Source organism: Papilio polytes, unplaced genomic scaffold (genome assembly GCF_000836215.1).
Source record: "Papilio polytes unplaced genomic scaffold, Ppol_1.0 DF820622.1, whole genome shotgun sequence".
NCBI classification, from domain to species: Eukaryota; Metazoa; Arthropoda; class Insecta; order Lepidoptera; family Papilionidae; genus Papilio; species Papilio polytes.
In genome coordinates this window covers 538385-554398 of record NW_013528582.1, presented here as the reverse complement: position 1 = coordinate 554398, position 16014 = coordinate 538385, and the positions used below count along the sequence as shown (strand labels likewise).

At 34.4% G+C, this 16014-nt stretch overlaps 1 protein-coding gene across 1 annotated transcript in view; it reads left to right on the top strand.

Moving 5' to 3' along the window:
* The window catches only part of LOC106110411 (neurexin-1), a 94721-nt gene that overhangs the window by 7388 nt on the left and 71319 nt on the right, over positions 1-16014 (top strand). Inside the window, exons 2-3 of the mRNA XM_013292236.1 lie at positions 13147-13543; positions 13701-13834. Coding sequence (XP_013147690.1) covers positions 13214-13543; positions 13701-13834 — 464 coding nt within the window. The 5' untranslated portion in view covers positions 13147-13213. The remainder of the gene's footprint in view (positions 1-13146; positions 13544-13700; positions 13835-16014) is intronic.

Sequence of the window (16014 nt, the reverse complement as noted above, 5' to 3'; positions counted from 1 at the left end):
ATTGGACTATTTTTGGAGAAAAACTAATTTTTACATCATATAAAATGTTCTAGAAGGTTACCTGGTGTTGGTAATTCCTACGGTTATAGCTTCTCCACAATAGACATTGTTACAGATCAAAATCTTTCACTTCTACTCCAAAATTTTGAATAAACTCAAAAACTAGTGGACCGATTTGAAAAATACTTTTACCATTACGAAGCTACATGATCACTTAATGATATAGGCTATATTCCCCTATCTTATAATTTAGATATTCCAATGCCACTAACGAGGTAACAAACAGCGACAAATGGTAGTCCAGTAAGATGCTTTCTGACCATCATTCAATTTGAATCTATAGAATAAGCAATTTGCATGTTTATCTTCCTACAGTTCTCTACTGTCCGTGCATAAATTATGACGCTTTGAACTGCTACGTAGTGCTCAAATAAATAAATATACATACAATTTAAAACTAATTGTATGTATAGTAAATCAGTTTTAAATTTCGCTTTGATAAAAAAAATAATTGTGCGAATTATTTTTTTTTAAAACCCCAGTAAAATACAGTCGAAATGCCTTTTCACATGAACACATAAAAGTTTTACTGTAATTAAGAGACATTAGTTTTGTGTTTAATTGACCGACTTCCCAAAAGAAGGCGGTACTCAATTCGTCTGTATGTTTTTTTTAGTAGAATTGTTTAGCGTTATTTAGGAAAAAAGCATGTTTTCCTAAAATGATGATCAGTTGAAGCAATTAATGTTCAGTATCTCCTATAAAAGATATTCCACAGTACATTTTAGTTGGATTACAAAAGCATCACAACCGTAGCAAGCGGTTTGCGACGACAAATACTTCGCTAACAATGCCCCGAGCCAGCAATTTATCGGAGCACGAAATTGTCAGCTCAGCCATACTTGCTTCTATTAACTATAATTAATTGTTTAAATTGCAACAGATATAAAATATCCATAACTATGTGAATAAGTTGAATTTGAAAACAATTCCGCGTTTTGTCTGATGACTGTGTGTGCCGGAGACTAAGTCTAAATCCTTTCCTTCCCACCATTTTCTTAAAAGGAAAGGAAGGGAGGGTGGATGTGATGATGGAATAGACGCATATGAGTAGGAAATATCTAGTCCCTAGAAGGGAAGTTGGGTGTGATGAGGAAACGTCAATTTAGGTAAGGCAACGCATCTGCAATTTCAGATGTCTATTGGCATTAGTCACCTCGCTTTTTCGGTGAATTCTAGTTGACGCTCGCTCGCTTGCATAAAAAATCTATGCATATTTGCCTGCGGTTTGTAGAGAGTTTATTGTTTGAAGTTTTACATAAATTATTTATTTTAAAGTAACACTCTAGAAGGTTTTGATATCTATTTTTGAAACAAAGCAAGATCGAAATAATGTAATTTACATTGAAATTATATCATTAAACTTGAGCATGTTCACATCATACAAAGTTTTATTCTAAAATCATATATCAAAAGATAAATATAAAATTCATTTGAAAACGTATACCGTATTTGCATTTTCATTATTCGCGATAAAATGAACAGTGCAATGGAAACGCGGTATTTGCAATAGCGGAGTGTTCGCGGAATGCCAGACCAATGCACACCGCCACAATTTGAACCAGCTACGAATATGGTTACAAACATATAATGCAATATGTTTATAACATCAAAACATGTATATGGATGTGTGGGGTAACGCGATTGGATAAGATACGAAATGAGTATATTAGAGGAAGTTTGACAGTAGCCCCAGTGGTTGAGAAAATAAGGAGTAAAAGGTTAGAGTGGTATGGGCATGTTATGAGAAGGGATGAATCGCATGTAACAAGACGTACGTTAGTTATGAATGTGGAGGGGTACACCGGTAGAGGTATACCTAGAAAGAGATGGATAGATTGCGTGAAAGGTGACATGATCAAGAAGGGAGTGATGACTGAGTTGACGGATGATAGAGTGCTTTGGAGGACGAAAACCCTGTGCGCCGACCCTACGGGAGTAGGATAAGGCTGGGGAGATGATGATGATCAAATCATGTATATAATTCTCAAACAATATCAGAACCAGGTTGTTTACTGTGTTTTCCATTATTCCGTGGTTCAATTTTGACCTCTCGTGTAATTCATTTGTGGTTGTCTAAAGTTAGCGGCAAAATACAAAGATAGAAAAGATCTGCTTAATAGCATTAGTTTAATTTAAGTTAGTCGACTACAGTTTAGTTTTAAATGTAATAAATTTGCAGGGTTATTTTATAGGCGGCTCAAAGCTGAGAGTTCTTAGACACGAGATATCGATGATAGCGAGTGAAGTATCGTAGAGTCTTTGTGGCGCGGTCACTCCATCTACGACTTTGACAAACCTCGCCACTTCAATCAAATGTACTTAAAAATAGGCTATTCATATGTTTTAAATACACGGCACAGTTACCATTTCTTTGTTACAATTATTGTAATTACATTGATATTATAAATGTCAAAGTTTGTATGGATGTTTGTTACTATATTTCTCAAAACAGGATTAGCGGATCTTGATCAAATTTCGCATATATTTAGAACATAAACTGGGAGAACACATAAGATAATTACTATTACTAAGTTTTCTTTTAATTTCTCTAGATCGAATTGGTTAGAAAAATCCACATTTATGATTCAATATCGCCGATTAATCGCTTCTCGGCTTTTGCCATTTTTGTATTACTTTAAATATGACATTTGTCAAGTAAAAAAAAACGAATAAAACCTATGTTTTTTACGGTAAGTTAAATTTTATTACATGTTTCAAACAGTCGACAATATGCGCAATACTGCGAATGTGTTCATGTAATAGTTTCTAACAAAGTTGCCCTGCAGCCGGCGGTGTCAAGTTACATTGAGTTCAGAAACGCATATGTATTCTAATGGGGACGCGGAGTACCAATTAATAGTTAGGGTACAGTTTTTGAGTCGTATAACAATGTTACACGCGTACAACATAATGTGTTTGTCTGCTTTATTTATTGAAATTTTATTAATATTATAAATGCGAAAGTTTAGATGGATGGATAGATGTTTGTTAGAGTTTGTAGCCTCAACTTCTGAACGGATCTGGATAAAATTTGGCATATCTGTAGAGCAGATTTTGGAAGAACATAAAGGTTAACTACTTTTGTTTTTTTTTAACTGCACGCAGACGGAGTCGCGGGCGAAACATAATTCTTCTTTATCTTTAAAAGGAATGAAGTAACAGATTTTTAAAAATTTTTTTGGTTATCTAATTCTTTCTCTATTAATACAGATTCAATAGTTGAAAGGGTGCAAATTATTTGATGAGGAACTCGAACGTGTCAAGTAGAGGTTCGTGACTTTTGTACGGCTTGAAAAAGCACGTAGATATCTTACCTTAATGTAAAGAACTTAGTACTAAAGATAATTTTATTGACGTTTTTCTGATCTTAGAATTTTACTTCGTAGTATTTTCTCTCGATACAAAAACTGTGGTCAAAGATGAGTTAGGGACTTAATCTATGTCCTGTCTCTTAGAGGTTTATGCAAAGATTAAGCATTTCGTTTTGTCGAAATGTTTTATCGAGTCATAAGATACAATTTTCTTTAAGGCTAACATAGTCATGTAATACTGACAGATATATTATAACAGTTTGCTTCGACGTGAAAAGCCGGATTTCGCAAGCCCGTTACGATTCCAATATATCTGGCTGAAACGTTTTCAGACGGAAAGTATTAGGAATTATTTATATTTGCTCAGTTCATATCGACCTTTGATATTCTGAAACGAGTATTTCAACGTTACGCAACGAACTATAGATATATTTAAATATGTGTTTGATATTGAAACGACCAACTTAAACAATTTCATAGTAATCGAATTTGAGTTATTTAAAATTTAAAAATGTTTTCTTTTTAATGTTAATTGTTACTTGCGGAATATTATTGTTCAGTTAAAACTGTCAGTCACAACTGAGCGTATGATGCTTCATAAATAGTAATGTGCACTCGTATTAATGATGACTTCATTAGCCAGACAGTGGCCTATGTCAGTAATAACTTCAAGGGCAGTCGTGAAGTATGGCAAAATAGGTCACCTTATTAGGCTAGGAATATAAAACGAATTTTCATGTCTTATTCAGTCGAAGCATATTAAGGCCACATTTGTACATTTTGTTACTTCTAGAGTAATATTATAAAGAGAAAATATTCGCATTTTTATGTTAATAATATAAATAATTAAAAAGTTGCATTATCACTAAGAGATATAGTTATACTAACTGTTGCTCGCGACTTTGTCTGCGTGAAATTTAAAAATAATATAAGTATATGTTACTCACAGATAAATTACGTTTCTAACGGTGGGAGAATTTTTAAAATCGGCCCAGTGGTATTTGAGTTTTTCAATATATACAAAAATCCAAATTATTCCTCATTACATTATAATCCCATGCGGATGAAGTCGCGGGCAAAAGTTAGTTGTTAAAAAACTGAACTGGCAAAACCGTGTTGCTAACATAGCTATCATTATCATGTTAGTTTAGTTTGTACGTTCAAATGTATATAAACATAGTTAAATCGCAGCGCGGCTGTTGTGAGGTTTAAATTGTGTTTACTCTCGCGGAATGGTTGAATCTGTGCTTGCAGTTTACTGCTCCCCCCGCAACGTTCCAACCGTTATTTCTATCTAACGTTTATTGTTATGTAAAATTACAGAATATTTGTATGTTTTTTATTTAGCAATGACTATTTACTTAAAGGAACCTATGTTATTCTAGGACGGTTAAAAGCAATCTGTTCCAATCTTGAGTTCTCTAATCAAAATCGTGACTATAATGAAAACAGTCGAAAAACTACAGTAAACAATTGAATTCGTTACACGCACGTTCGTTGCACGAATACACAAAGTTGGTGTAAAATAAATAAAAAAACAGATATATTGAAAAGTTCGATACATTAAGGAATTTGTTAGCGGTAAACTTAAATGCACATGTTAGTGTGACTCGTTTCTCCCCGCATTGGATGGGAGATGTCGATATTTTTACCGCTTCCTGAAATGGAATTGAATCAGTGAAAAAACTTTGTAGTATTCTTACGTTGGAGTTATTACAATTGTATTTTATTTATCAACGAAATATAAAATAGACAGGTCTCTACCTAGTAGATAAGGAGCACTATCTTCTTTTCCCTAGAAATAAAAGATTACCCTTCCTTTCCTTGGTATAGATAAGTTCAAAATATTCAATGTCTCTAAATCTATTTGACTGATATTGGCTCTGGAAGGTTTGTTTGAACAGGTCTCTAAAATCGTTTCATTTTATGTCTTGAATACAAGAGATAGGGTCCTTTATATCTTTTTCGAATCTTTCAATATCTTTTAGGTATGCAAAATTATAGACCTAATTTCCCATCCTAAGCATACATTTAAAGCAAATATTGCTAGCTAAACGATACACAAACGTCTTCTAAAGATGTCGATTTATTTCAACGTCAACAATCGAGTTGTTTCTAAAAATTCTTTATTAATTATTAAGATGAAACACAAAAAATGTGAACAGTTCTTCAGGTGGGAGTGTGGTGCCAAAAGGCTGTTCACATCTCGAGAGCAGGTGCAAAAAACTTAAATTGCTCGCGTCTGCCAAAAATATTCATGTTAAAAAAGTTGGACATTGTAGACATTTTTCTCTTATTTGCCAATTTGATGACAAATGGGTTGTGAATATTAAGCAAGAAAAACTGAAAGCTCTTTCGACTAGATACTATTTAAAAATGAAGTATCCATAACTTTTGTGTACGGGAAAGTGTACAATTAGCGGCATTGACAACATGCTGGTCAACAACAGATGACATTATCTGCTCTAATGTCTTTAAAAAAACATTAACATAGGTAGGGAACATCGGTCGCTTAGCTAATTTGGTGGATTTAGGTGGCCGCTTGCTCGTTTGCCATCTTTTTGTACAAAAAAAATATATTTTCTCAATGCAATCATTTTTATTCTCAACGACATATTTGTTTCGCTCTCTCAAGCTACATATGACCTTCAGAAGTACTTTAAAACAGACAAGCTAAGAACAAAGCAGGTAAATTCAAATATTTAGCTCAGGGTAAGTAGGCTTGCAATGCGTAATAACGCAATAGCATAAGCCAATAACAATGCGACGGATTGACGGCTCATTACGTTACGGCTTTAGTGCGTAATGAGGCTAATTATGTTTACAAATACTTGGCTTATCGATTATTGACATTTGAATTAGTGGTAGTGCCCGCTTTAACATCTTAACACTGCAGGGCCGGCACGTCCGGTGTAATACCACGACCACACAGAAGACAGCCGTGAAATGGAAGCAATTCCGTGTTTCGTCTGATGAGTATGGTGCCGGAGGCCTAATTTAAGTCCCTTTCTCTTTACCATCCTTTTCTTATAAGGAGAGGTTGGGGAGGGGAAGTGGATTTGACGGTGGAGAAGATGCATAGGAAGAGGAAATATCCTCTTTTTGTGAGTCTCCTCCTCCGTCGTATAAGGGTAGGTAACGCATCTGCAATTGCGGATGTTTATGGGCAGCGACGTATTCTGGTGGCCGCTTGGTCGTTTGCCACCTTATGTTATATAAAAAAAAAAGAATTGAATTTACAAGATACGTATAGAAAAACAAACAAAGACAAGAAAATTATTATTTATACGAATACATTAAGCTATTAAATGTGTAAAATAATATTTAGTAATATTTACAATGTACTGCTTAGTTGTTAGATTTTACAAATAAGGAGTAAATAAAAAAGCGAGCGTATCACCATCTCAAAGATTAACAACGTATCTGACTTGCGCCTTCTGTTAAAAAAAAACCCATCAAATCATTGTATACAAGCTATATCATTAGGAATTATTCAGTTTAACGTATTTATTAGTACTCTAAATAAAATTAGCATAGTTTTTAAGATGTGACACAATTTAAAAGATTTTAATTAGCGTGTCGTGCCAAATGCCAAAAGGAAGTCTTTTGGCTTCTTGTGACGAGAGGTTCGTGCTCGGGTGTTACCGAAAGTCGGCCAAAAGTAATCAGTGTACTCGCCAGATTCTCGAGTAAGTCCGGTTTCTCTTATAAGAGATTATGTCATGGTTTTAATCTTACTTAGTATGCATATCGGCCGGCTACTGAAACGACATTTAAATATGTTACAGCCTTTTAAATAGTAAAGCGACGCTTAAACTCCATGTTTTTATTGTCATTTTCTAACCAGCGTTTACAAAATAAAGAGATTCAGTATTCAGCCTCATATGATGTTAGGTTTCTGCATTTTCCATTTATTTCATCATTACTATGTCATTAATTAGTGTTAGATTGACCTCTGTTTCAATTAAGTAAATCTCAAGTAAGTATTTCGCATTTCATGAAGTTATCGAACCAGAAACCGGCCATAACAGCGTAATGATATTTTCTTGTGAAATGACTCTGTTATGAAAGCATTATTAGCTACCAACTCTTCTTTTGAGAATAACTTTTTCAAAGTTGAGAATTTTCTTTACAATATTAAGTTATCATTTAACATAAGTTGCCTGGGTAACCGAGTAATGTGGCAAAGCCAATAATGCTGTAAGAATCGTGGTTGAAAAGCTCATTACACGAGAGCTTAGTATGTAACGAGATTATTAACTGCGGGAAGGGCAAAGGAGCTTTAATAATCGATAACCGGTTTTTACCGGTTCAAAGCAAGAAGACTGCTTTTTTATATTATTATTGCAGATTAAAAAATAATTTCTTGGTGAAATATATTCAAAACTACGTTTAGTTTTAAAATGGATTCATCTCAAAGAAATTATCTCAATCGGAAAATAATAAAAAATCATGATTTAAATATATTTTTAACTTTATCAGTCGTATAATAATGTGAAATGTAATTTTATTCAGTCTTAGAAATACGTTTTAAATAGATTTACTCTAGTCCAGTACTTTAAGACTAGTATAAAATTTGTATACGTTACTAGTGAGGTTCATTCACCTGCGCCCCTTTGATGTTTTTCATTAAAGCAATAACGAAACGAGAAACGTGCGCAGAGGGCGTTGGAGTGCGTCGACTGCCATTGAAAACATTGCAGTTACTCTGTTGGTTAGATATTTCGTAACTAAACAACTACTATACATTTTATTACGATTGATTTTTTAATTACCGAAAATAAAAAATAAAAGCGCTCGTGCATGGCAATACACTAAGCAAGTAACATATGTGTTCATCCACACAATGATTTACACTCACCTTAATTCTCTATGTTCTACACAGGTAAATAACGTCTATACGCAACATTCAAATAGACAAAAGAATTTTCGTTATACCATTTAACAAGCATACTACGTTAACTGAATGTTACCAAACGGCATCTAGCATTCCAAAGGCAAGCTTCTGGAACATTCCATTTGCGGAGTAATATCGGAGATTGCCAGATTTACCGACATATTTACCGATCAGCTTTTAAAAGGTTATTGAGTAAAATACTTCCAGCTTACTGCTGAAGGTTTTTTGTAATAAAAGGAATTTATTGATATCTCAAAAGAACCAGAGAGCGTACAATTATGTACGAAAGATTTACTTAATATAAGATTTAAATTTAGATAACCAAATTATATTTAGATAGCGGAAGGAAGGAAAAATAGTAGGTATACAGAAAATAAATAAAAAAATCATAGTCTGAAGTCTATTATTTTAGTTTATTCAAATCATTCAAAAAAGTGTTCTCAGTAATTAATATAATTGTTTGACTAAAGGTGTCTGACCTCACCTTAATTTAGGTTATAAAATAAAAGTGATTGGTCATATTACGCACAAAGCAATCACGAATACCGGGTATGTGTTGTACAAACAATTTGCATTCCGCACGCGAGAGGGCGCGGGATGCGAATTTAACGACCGCAACCCCCACCCCTTCCCCTCTTCCCCCCAAGACCGCATCTGCTAATACCGTGTCCGCATTGCTAGTATTATTTTGTTGAATAAGGCATTGAAATTGAAAACGATTTCCATTGTCACCGTGTTTATTAAAGACATACGGATCGATTTTATAGTTTGATATGGACTGGAACAATTTAATATCAATAATTTGTTCTACATTCACAGTACTTCAGGCTTTATAAACTAATAGCTGTTGATCGCGAGTTACGATACGAAAAGTAAGCCTTGGTTACTCACTGATAATGTAGCTTTGTAATGGTGAAAACATTTTTGAAATCGGCCTTGTAGTTTTTGAGTTATTCCAATACAAATAAAAATACAAATCTTTCCGCTTTATAATGGTATAGATTTTGTATAGATTCTGTTAAAAGTATCTATATGTACCTATCAACCTTGAAATGACATAGTGAATAGAGAAAGGGCATGGAGGACTACTTCTATGTGACCAGTGTCACGTGACAGTGTTCTCCAACGTCGAATGAGGACAAGATGGCGTAGTTATTAGAAAGTTCTAGATGGAGAGTAAGACATCGGCCCGAAAAATGTACAATTCTAAAGATATATAACAAAGAGATAGATTAAACAGCAACAATTTGAGGCGCGACGTAAGCACGTTTCGTATTGAATTGGCTGTGTCACTAGCCTCGATATTAAACTTTACTGCACAGCAATGTTCCGAATACGATATTAACCCTTCATATAAATGTTGCGTAGGCTAAATAAAATGTTTTATCTCGATAAAAGCGTTTGAAGATAATGAGGTTTGCCAAAAATATTCCTTATTATTAGCAGCATTAATTCCTGACATGAAGGTATTCTGATTTTATATTTAATTGTTCTATTTGATTACCAATGAAGATTCAATTTTTTTTCTAAAAAAAGCGGGCAAACAAGCTTCTAATCGCTTGGTATCAAGTGATCCGACGCCCATAAACATGATGTAAGATTAAACCAGCATTGTAGCAATTATTAACCTGTCCTACGTCCTATGGTCGGGACAGGGTGAACTGCTTTTCCATACATATCTATCAGCCGTCATATCTGCGCGTCTTCTTGAGCATATCTTTTTTCACATAATCGATTCATACATTTTTCTTTCTCTTTATGAAACAGACTGGTCAATTGCATATTCTCAGATATCTTTCAAATTATTGCTTACTATTTGCTGCACCCTTTTGATCTGATTGTCAAAAGAGATTGGTGTATTCCCATTTGAGAAGCTCGATTCGTCGGAATGTAAACTCGGCAGCAAATTCCCGGAGCATTCGTGCGTTAGCGTTCTTTCATCATTTTGTTTGATCATTCGAATGAATCTGAAAAGTGGCCTTTTATGCAGTTATTGCGGAGAGATATCGAAGCTTTTGAGGTCAGTTATCTAGATACATCTTTTTCCTATTCAGTATTTTTTATTAAACCACTGTAAGAGATAAATCTTCTATTTATTTACTTAGATCTTTTACGCTGGAATATTACAGCCCTGAGGTGTTTTGTTGATTAACTAATATTGCAGTTAAGATTTGTGTTATGGTATACGATAATAGTCTAATTGCGGGACTCGAACTCTAGACAACATTTATTAGCACTCGTACCAAAGTTGAATGTTTAAAGAGATGTTTACTTCTATTCTTAATATTTTTTTGTAAATTGTAGTTTGTATGAATGGGATTTTAACGTTGCCATGTTATTCCACACTAGAGTATTATTATCTGTTCCTATGAGGTATTAAATTTTGATAAATTTATTTTGCCACAGTCTTTTCTAAAACAATGTATAATATTGGTTGTGTACCTACGTAGCTTTGACGTTTGTTTGTACTAAGTTCATTAAATACCGACGTAATAATTTTACCCTTGATGTCGATTTGAACATTATTTTAATTATTTTCAATGTATCGGGGTACAAAATGTATCCGATCTTCTATTATTAATGAATCATTTTATTGTAATAATGATATTTATATCGGTTAATTTTGAACTACACCTAAATGGATTCATCTTAAGGCAAACAAAAATAGTTCAACATTGAATGTTGATTTCGGCTGTTCGTTAGTTACGGCTTAAGTACTAAGGTATGTCATCATCATCACCAGCTCACTATACGTCCCCACCGAGGGGCTCGGAGCCTACCCTAATACGGGGTGACTAGGCCATAGTCAACCACGCTGGCCAAGTGCGGGTTGGTTGACTAAGGTATGTAGTCGTTACTATTCTTTTTTTGATTTTAAATATTCGCTTATATCTTTATGTGTTTTTGTACTTAAGTACAATAATTTGAAACTTAAGTTCAGAATTCCAAAACAAAGTGGGAGATTCCGAGCGTTGTTGCAAACAAAGATGGCAGTTCTTCAAATCAACGGCGTCGCGCAATTTGTGCAAAAATCTGTGTGAAACCGACAAGAACCGGTTTGGGGCGGATGCCAACTCCGCTATTTCAACTTGCGGCATGTAAGCCACACACGCTAGGTTTTGTATGACGGTTTTAATGAGTGGGTCACGTTGCCGTGACACTTGTAAACATAAGACCTCCTTCATAATGTAATTTCACAAAGTATTCGCTTTTTAGGTTTTAATATCACAATTGTAACTTACAGATTAAGGATTATTCCCAACCGTCATCCCGCTCTCTTCCCACGTGGGAACAGATGAGAATGAAAAGTTTCATCCGTCCCGACTTTTGCGACGAGGGGGTGGTTGGAACTTATTTTATTTCATAACGAACGATATATTCAGAACGATAGATGGAACCATCTGTAACGTTATTGGTGATAGTGGGACTAAAAGTTGGGACGGTTGAAACTGTTTATTCTCATGTGTTCCCAGGTCGGGACAGAGCGGGATGACGGTTGGGAATAATCCCAGATAAACCTTAGTACGTGTGAAAGTACAGTTACGTGTTCTATGAAACCTGAGTATCTCTTCGGTATTTAAGGTTTAAATTATGCAAAATCTAACGTGTGTGGCCTGCATTAGAACGCTATCTTTCGAGGCGTGAATTTTGCGACGGATATGTTTGTGGGGAAAATAGTGTTCGTTAAATCTTAAGAATGTAAATGCAACCTTATTCTGAGCGCATTAGATGTTATTTCAATTTAATATTACGTACAGATTTTGGAATATTTTAGTTGTATTATCACAATGTCTACTTAATGGTGTTTAAAAATACTGAGAATCCTTAGAAAATTAAGTAGGCGTTTTAATTAAGTATACTTAAATGTTGTGCGTTTAAATCATATTATTTTGTTATAAATGCTTAGTCAATAATTATGTAGTATTTTAATTACGGTAATTAATTACTAATTGGAGGCCGAGTCAAGCATTGCCAAGTCGAGCGTAGCGATAAGAGAGATATCATATAAGAGATGTAACTAAAACAAGTAAAATAATGTAAAACATATCCATATATGTATGTTTATATACGTATGCTGATATACGTATTTGCATTGATAGTATTAAATGTAGATAAATTGAAAGAACACTAACTACGTACAACAACGAAGACACTCGTAGCATAGTGCTACGCTCCGTAGAACGTGTAGTAAAATTATTTGGCACTTTAAAAGTAAAAAAATTGACAGATATTAAAATTTATCGAAAATCGCTTTGACAAGTAAAGTCATTAAGCTACCAAACTGTTATATCACTTAATTAAAACGCTTAACTTATGCACTTAACTTTTATTTAATTAAATATAAATGTTCAAATTGACCTAATTGAATAAATGAGAGCAGAATAAGTTTCGTTTTAATATTCATACGACAAAGTCGAGCTAAGTCACAACTTGGCACGACCGCCCTTCCGTGTCCGAACAAATTAGGCACCTAATGGATTTTTACAGTGCAAAAGTTGGCACCTCCCTTAACATTGAGAGCGTTTGCCACTTGAACTAAAACTAACTTTTACCTCTAGAAGTGATTAAGAAAAAAATCACTTCGATATATTTAAAATCGAACCAATTGTTTCTAAAGAATACTTTTAGAGCGGGCGCACACCTTTGACTAAACTATCGCACAATTGTCGTGCGATCGTCAATTGTTTCGCAGCCAATTCAACTGTTTGGTTGCACAACTAATCAAGTAGTGTAAGCATTTCCACGTAAGCATGGTAATCAAAGCGCGACTAAACAGTTGTGCGATAGTTCAATTTCAGGTACGCACGATTTAAAGCTTGTTTTAGAAATATCTGTATTGTATTGGTATCCTTAAATGATTTATTATTGTTGCAGGAAATCGAGACATGAAACGTAAAAGGTGCAGGTGTAACATCGCTCAGTGACGTGTCCGGTGTACGCGATGAGCGCTGACGTCACGACCATGCGCCGCGTCCTCTTCTGTCTGCTCTCGCTGTCTCTACACAGAAACTTAGCCTTCGTCCTCGACAAACAGAACCCGTACTCACAGTTCCGCAAATGGAACGCAGGACTCAACGGTACACTTGAACTGGAGTTCAAGACAGATCAACCAAATGGTCTACTTCTATACACCGACGATGGTGGAACTTACGACTTTTTCGAATTGAAACTGGTGAACGGAGCTTTGAGACTGAGATACAATTTGGGAGGGGGAGCACAAATTATAACGGTTGGCAGTAATTTGAACGACGGTCACTGGCATAAAGTTCAGGTGAGATATTATGCGTCCATCATATTGTAATAACAAAAATACTCTAACAAAATGTTTTTACTAATAATCGATTACTATTTAAGGTTATAACTTTATCATTTAACTAAGATAATGTCTCTGAAAGTTTAAATAGTTTAATTTGCTCTGTTATTGTTAGGTTGCCCGTCGCGACGAGCACACATCTTTGACGGTGGACGGCGTGACGCAGAGCAAGACGTCACGCGGCAAGGAGTACGTTTTTGGCAAGTTCGCCTCCAACTCGGATGTCTTCGTTGGAGGCATTCCACCATCGTGAGTACTAAATTGACATTAGAATCATCATCACCAATTCAACTCACTATTCGTCCCCACTAAGGAGCTCAGAGCCTACACTAAGTCAGGGTGACTGGGCTATAGTCAACCACGCTGGCCCAGTGCGGGCTAACATTAGACTAGTTGATTAAAAATTCAGTAAACCCGATAGAAGAGGGACCCACTATGTACAGACCGACACGGGACTAACTGTACATAAATGTAGTCGTTTTTTAGTAAATATGTATTGATGAAAATTCAATACATCTCAATTTTCAAAATACACATGTCCATATTAATATTACGTTCAAATGGTAAACCGATCTGTTTGTAATTAATATCTTATTGATAAATGATTAATATTAATTTGATTGAATTTAATATTGCAATATCGCTTCATTAAATAACATTTTTAACAAAATTTAAAACCACTTTATTTCATTCAAAAGTGAAAATCGAATACATTTTTTAGTTATTATAAGATAGGTTATGTCTATTTAAGCCTAATAAAAATAATATCACCTTTTAAAGGATCTCAAAGAATGGGTTAAATAAATTAAATCGACACTCGAGTCATTAATAATTCTCTCGGTTATCGAGTTTCAAAGGTATAAATTACCTTTGATATTCGATGTCGGGTAATAGCTAATGACCTTCGCTAATTGTTCCTTTGTGTAAATTCTGGGCCCTGAGGGTAAACGTGCGTATACTAATTAGGAGGCCTTCGATTACTGTAGGCCGCTATTAGGGGTGCCAACTTTTAACAAACGAATACTGGCAACATAAAATCGCTGACGCTTCAAATTAAGAAAAAAAGGATGCAAATGCCGATGTCTATGGGTAGAGGCACTTCACTGTATTGGCGCATACTGGTCACTTTCTCTTTTATCTCTAAAAAAAGCTACTTAGAAAATGGACAACTAAATCAGGGTATTTTTAAAGGAAAAAATAAAACAGAGCTATAGTTTTTGCTGTAGTATTTATTTGTTTTTGAGATTGAAACAAGCATGGGAGAACTCGATTATACTGCGACATTCTGATTAAATGAAAAATACAAAATCAACATGCGCGGAGCTCGTGATATCCATTCCTTGATTGAATTTGCCGACGCGGGTACGGAGTTAATAATGCGTCCTGCTACGGCCGAGTGGACTTTTAATCTGAATGTTTCATATGCATGTCAATATTCTATATTTACTGTCCTGGTGTTAAAAAAAATAAACCTTCTTTTTAGTGTTTTTATAAATGTTACTAAGTAGTGGCTAGTTGCAGCTTGCTTCGAGTGGACATTTTAAAATCTTACTAATGTTAGTAATACGAAAGCTTAGATGGATAGATGGTTGTTGGTTAGAGTTGACCTGAAGGGATCTCCATGAAATTTGTATTAGATGTACAGCTTAATCTGGAACAATACATAGGCTACTTAATTTTTATTATATAAAATGGACGGAGTCAATCACAGCCTGATTCTAGAATAGTGCTGCATTGTTATGGTAAAAATTTTCAATAAATCCGAACTCGATTTGGTCGTGTTTTAGTTTTATACGAATGAAATACAAAAGTCCTAACTTTCTTATACATATATTTTCTTTTATTAATATTATTAACATTAGTTATACTGCAAAGTAAAAAAATAAATGTCAAAAAATAATATATCAGGCTTCTATTCAAGTGAAATGGGGTCTACGGCATTTTGTCATCGATGTCATCTTAAGGGATGTAATGTGAGGATACATTTGGGATACAAAGCGGTATGGGGGGAGGGACTGCGGCCTCGATAAGCGAGGACACGTCGGCCTACTTACAGAGAGGGACGTTATAGTAATAGAAATAACTAAATAAAAGCCTTCTCTGTTAATAATCATAAAATATTTATATTGTCTGTAACGAGTAGACTCAAAAACTACTAAACCGATTTTAAAAAATATTTTACCATTAGAAAGCGACATTATTAATGATTAACATAGGTTATTATTTATAACTAGAATTTAATTAACTACGCATATAAACGGTTGTGAGTAAAGTCTGGTAAAGTTAAATTAATCTGGAAAGGAAATTCTCTTACAATTTAACATAACAAAGATCACAAACTTTATAAAATAAAATCTATTACACCTAATTTAAATAACATTGTGCGACTTTTAACTTAATTTACAAGTTATCGAATATCTTAAAATTAC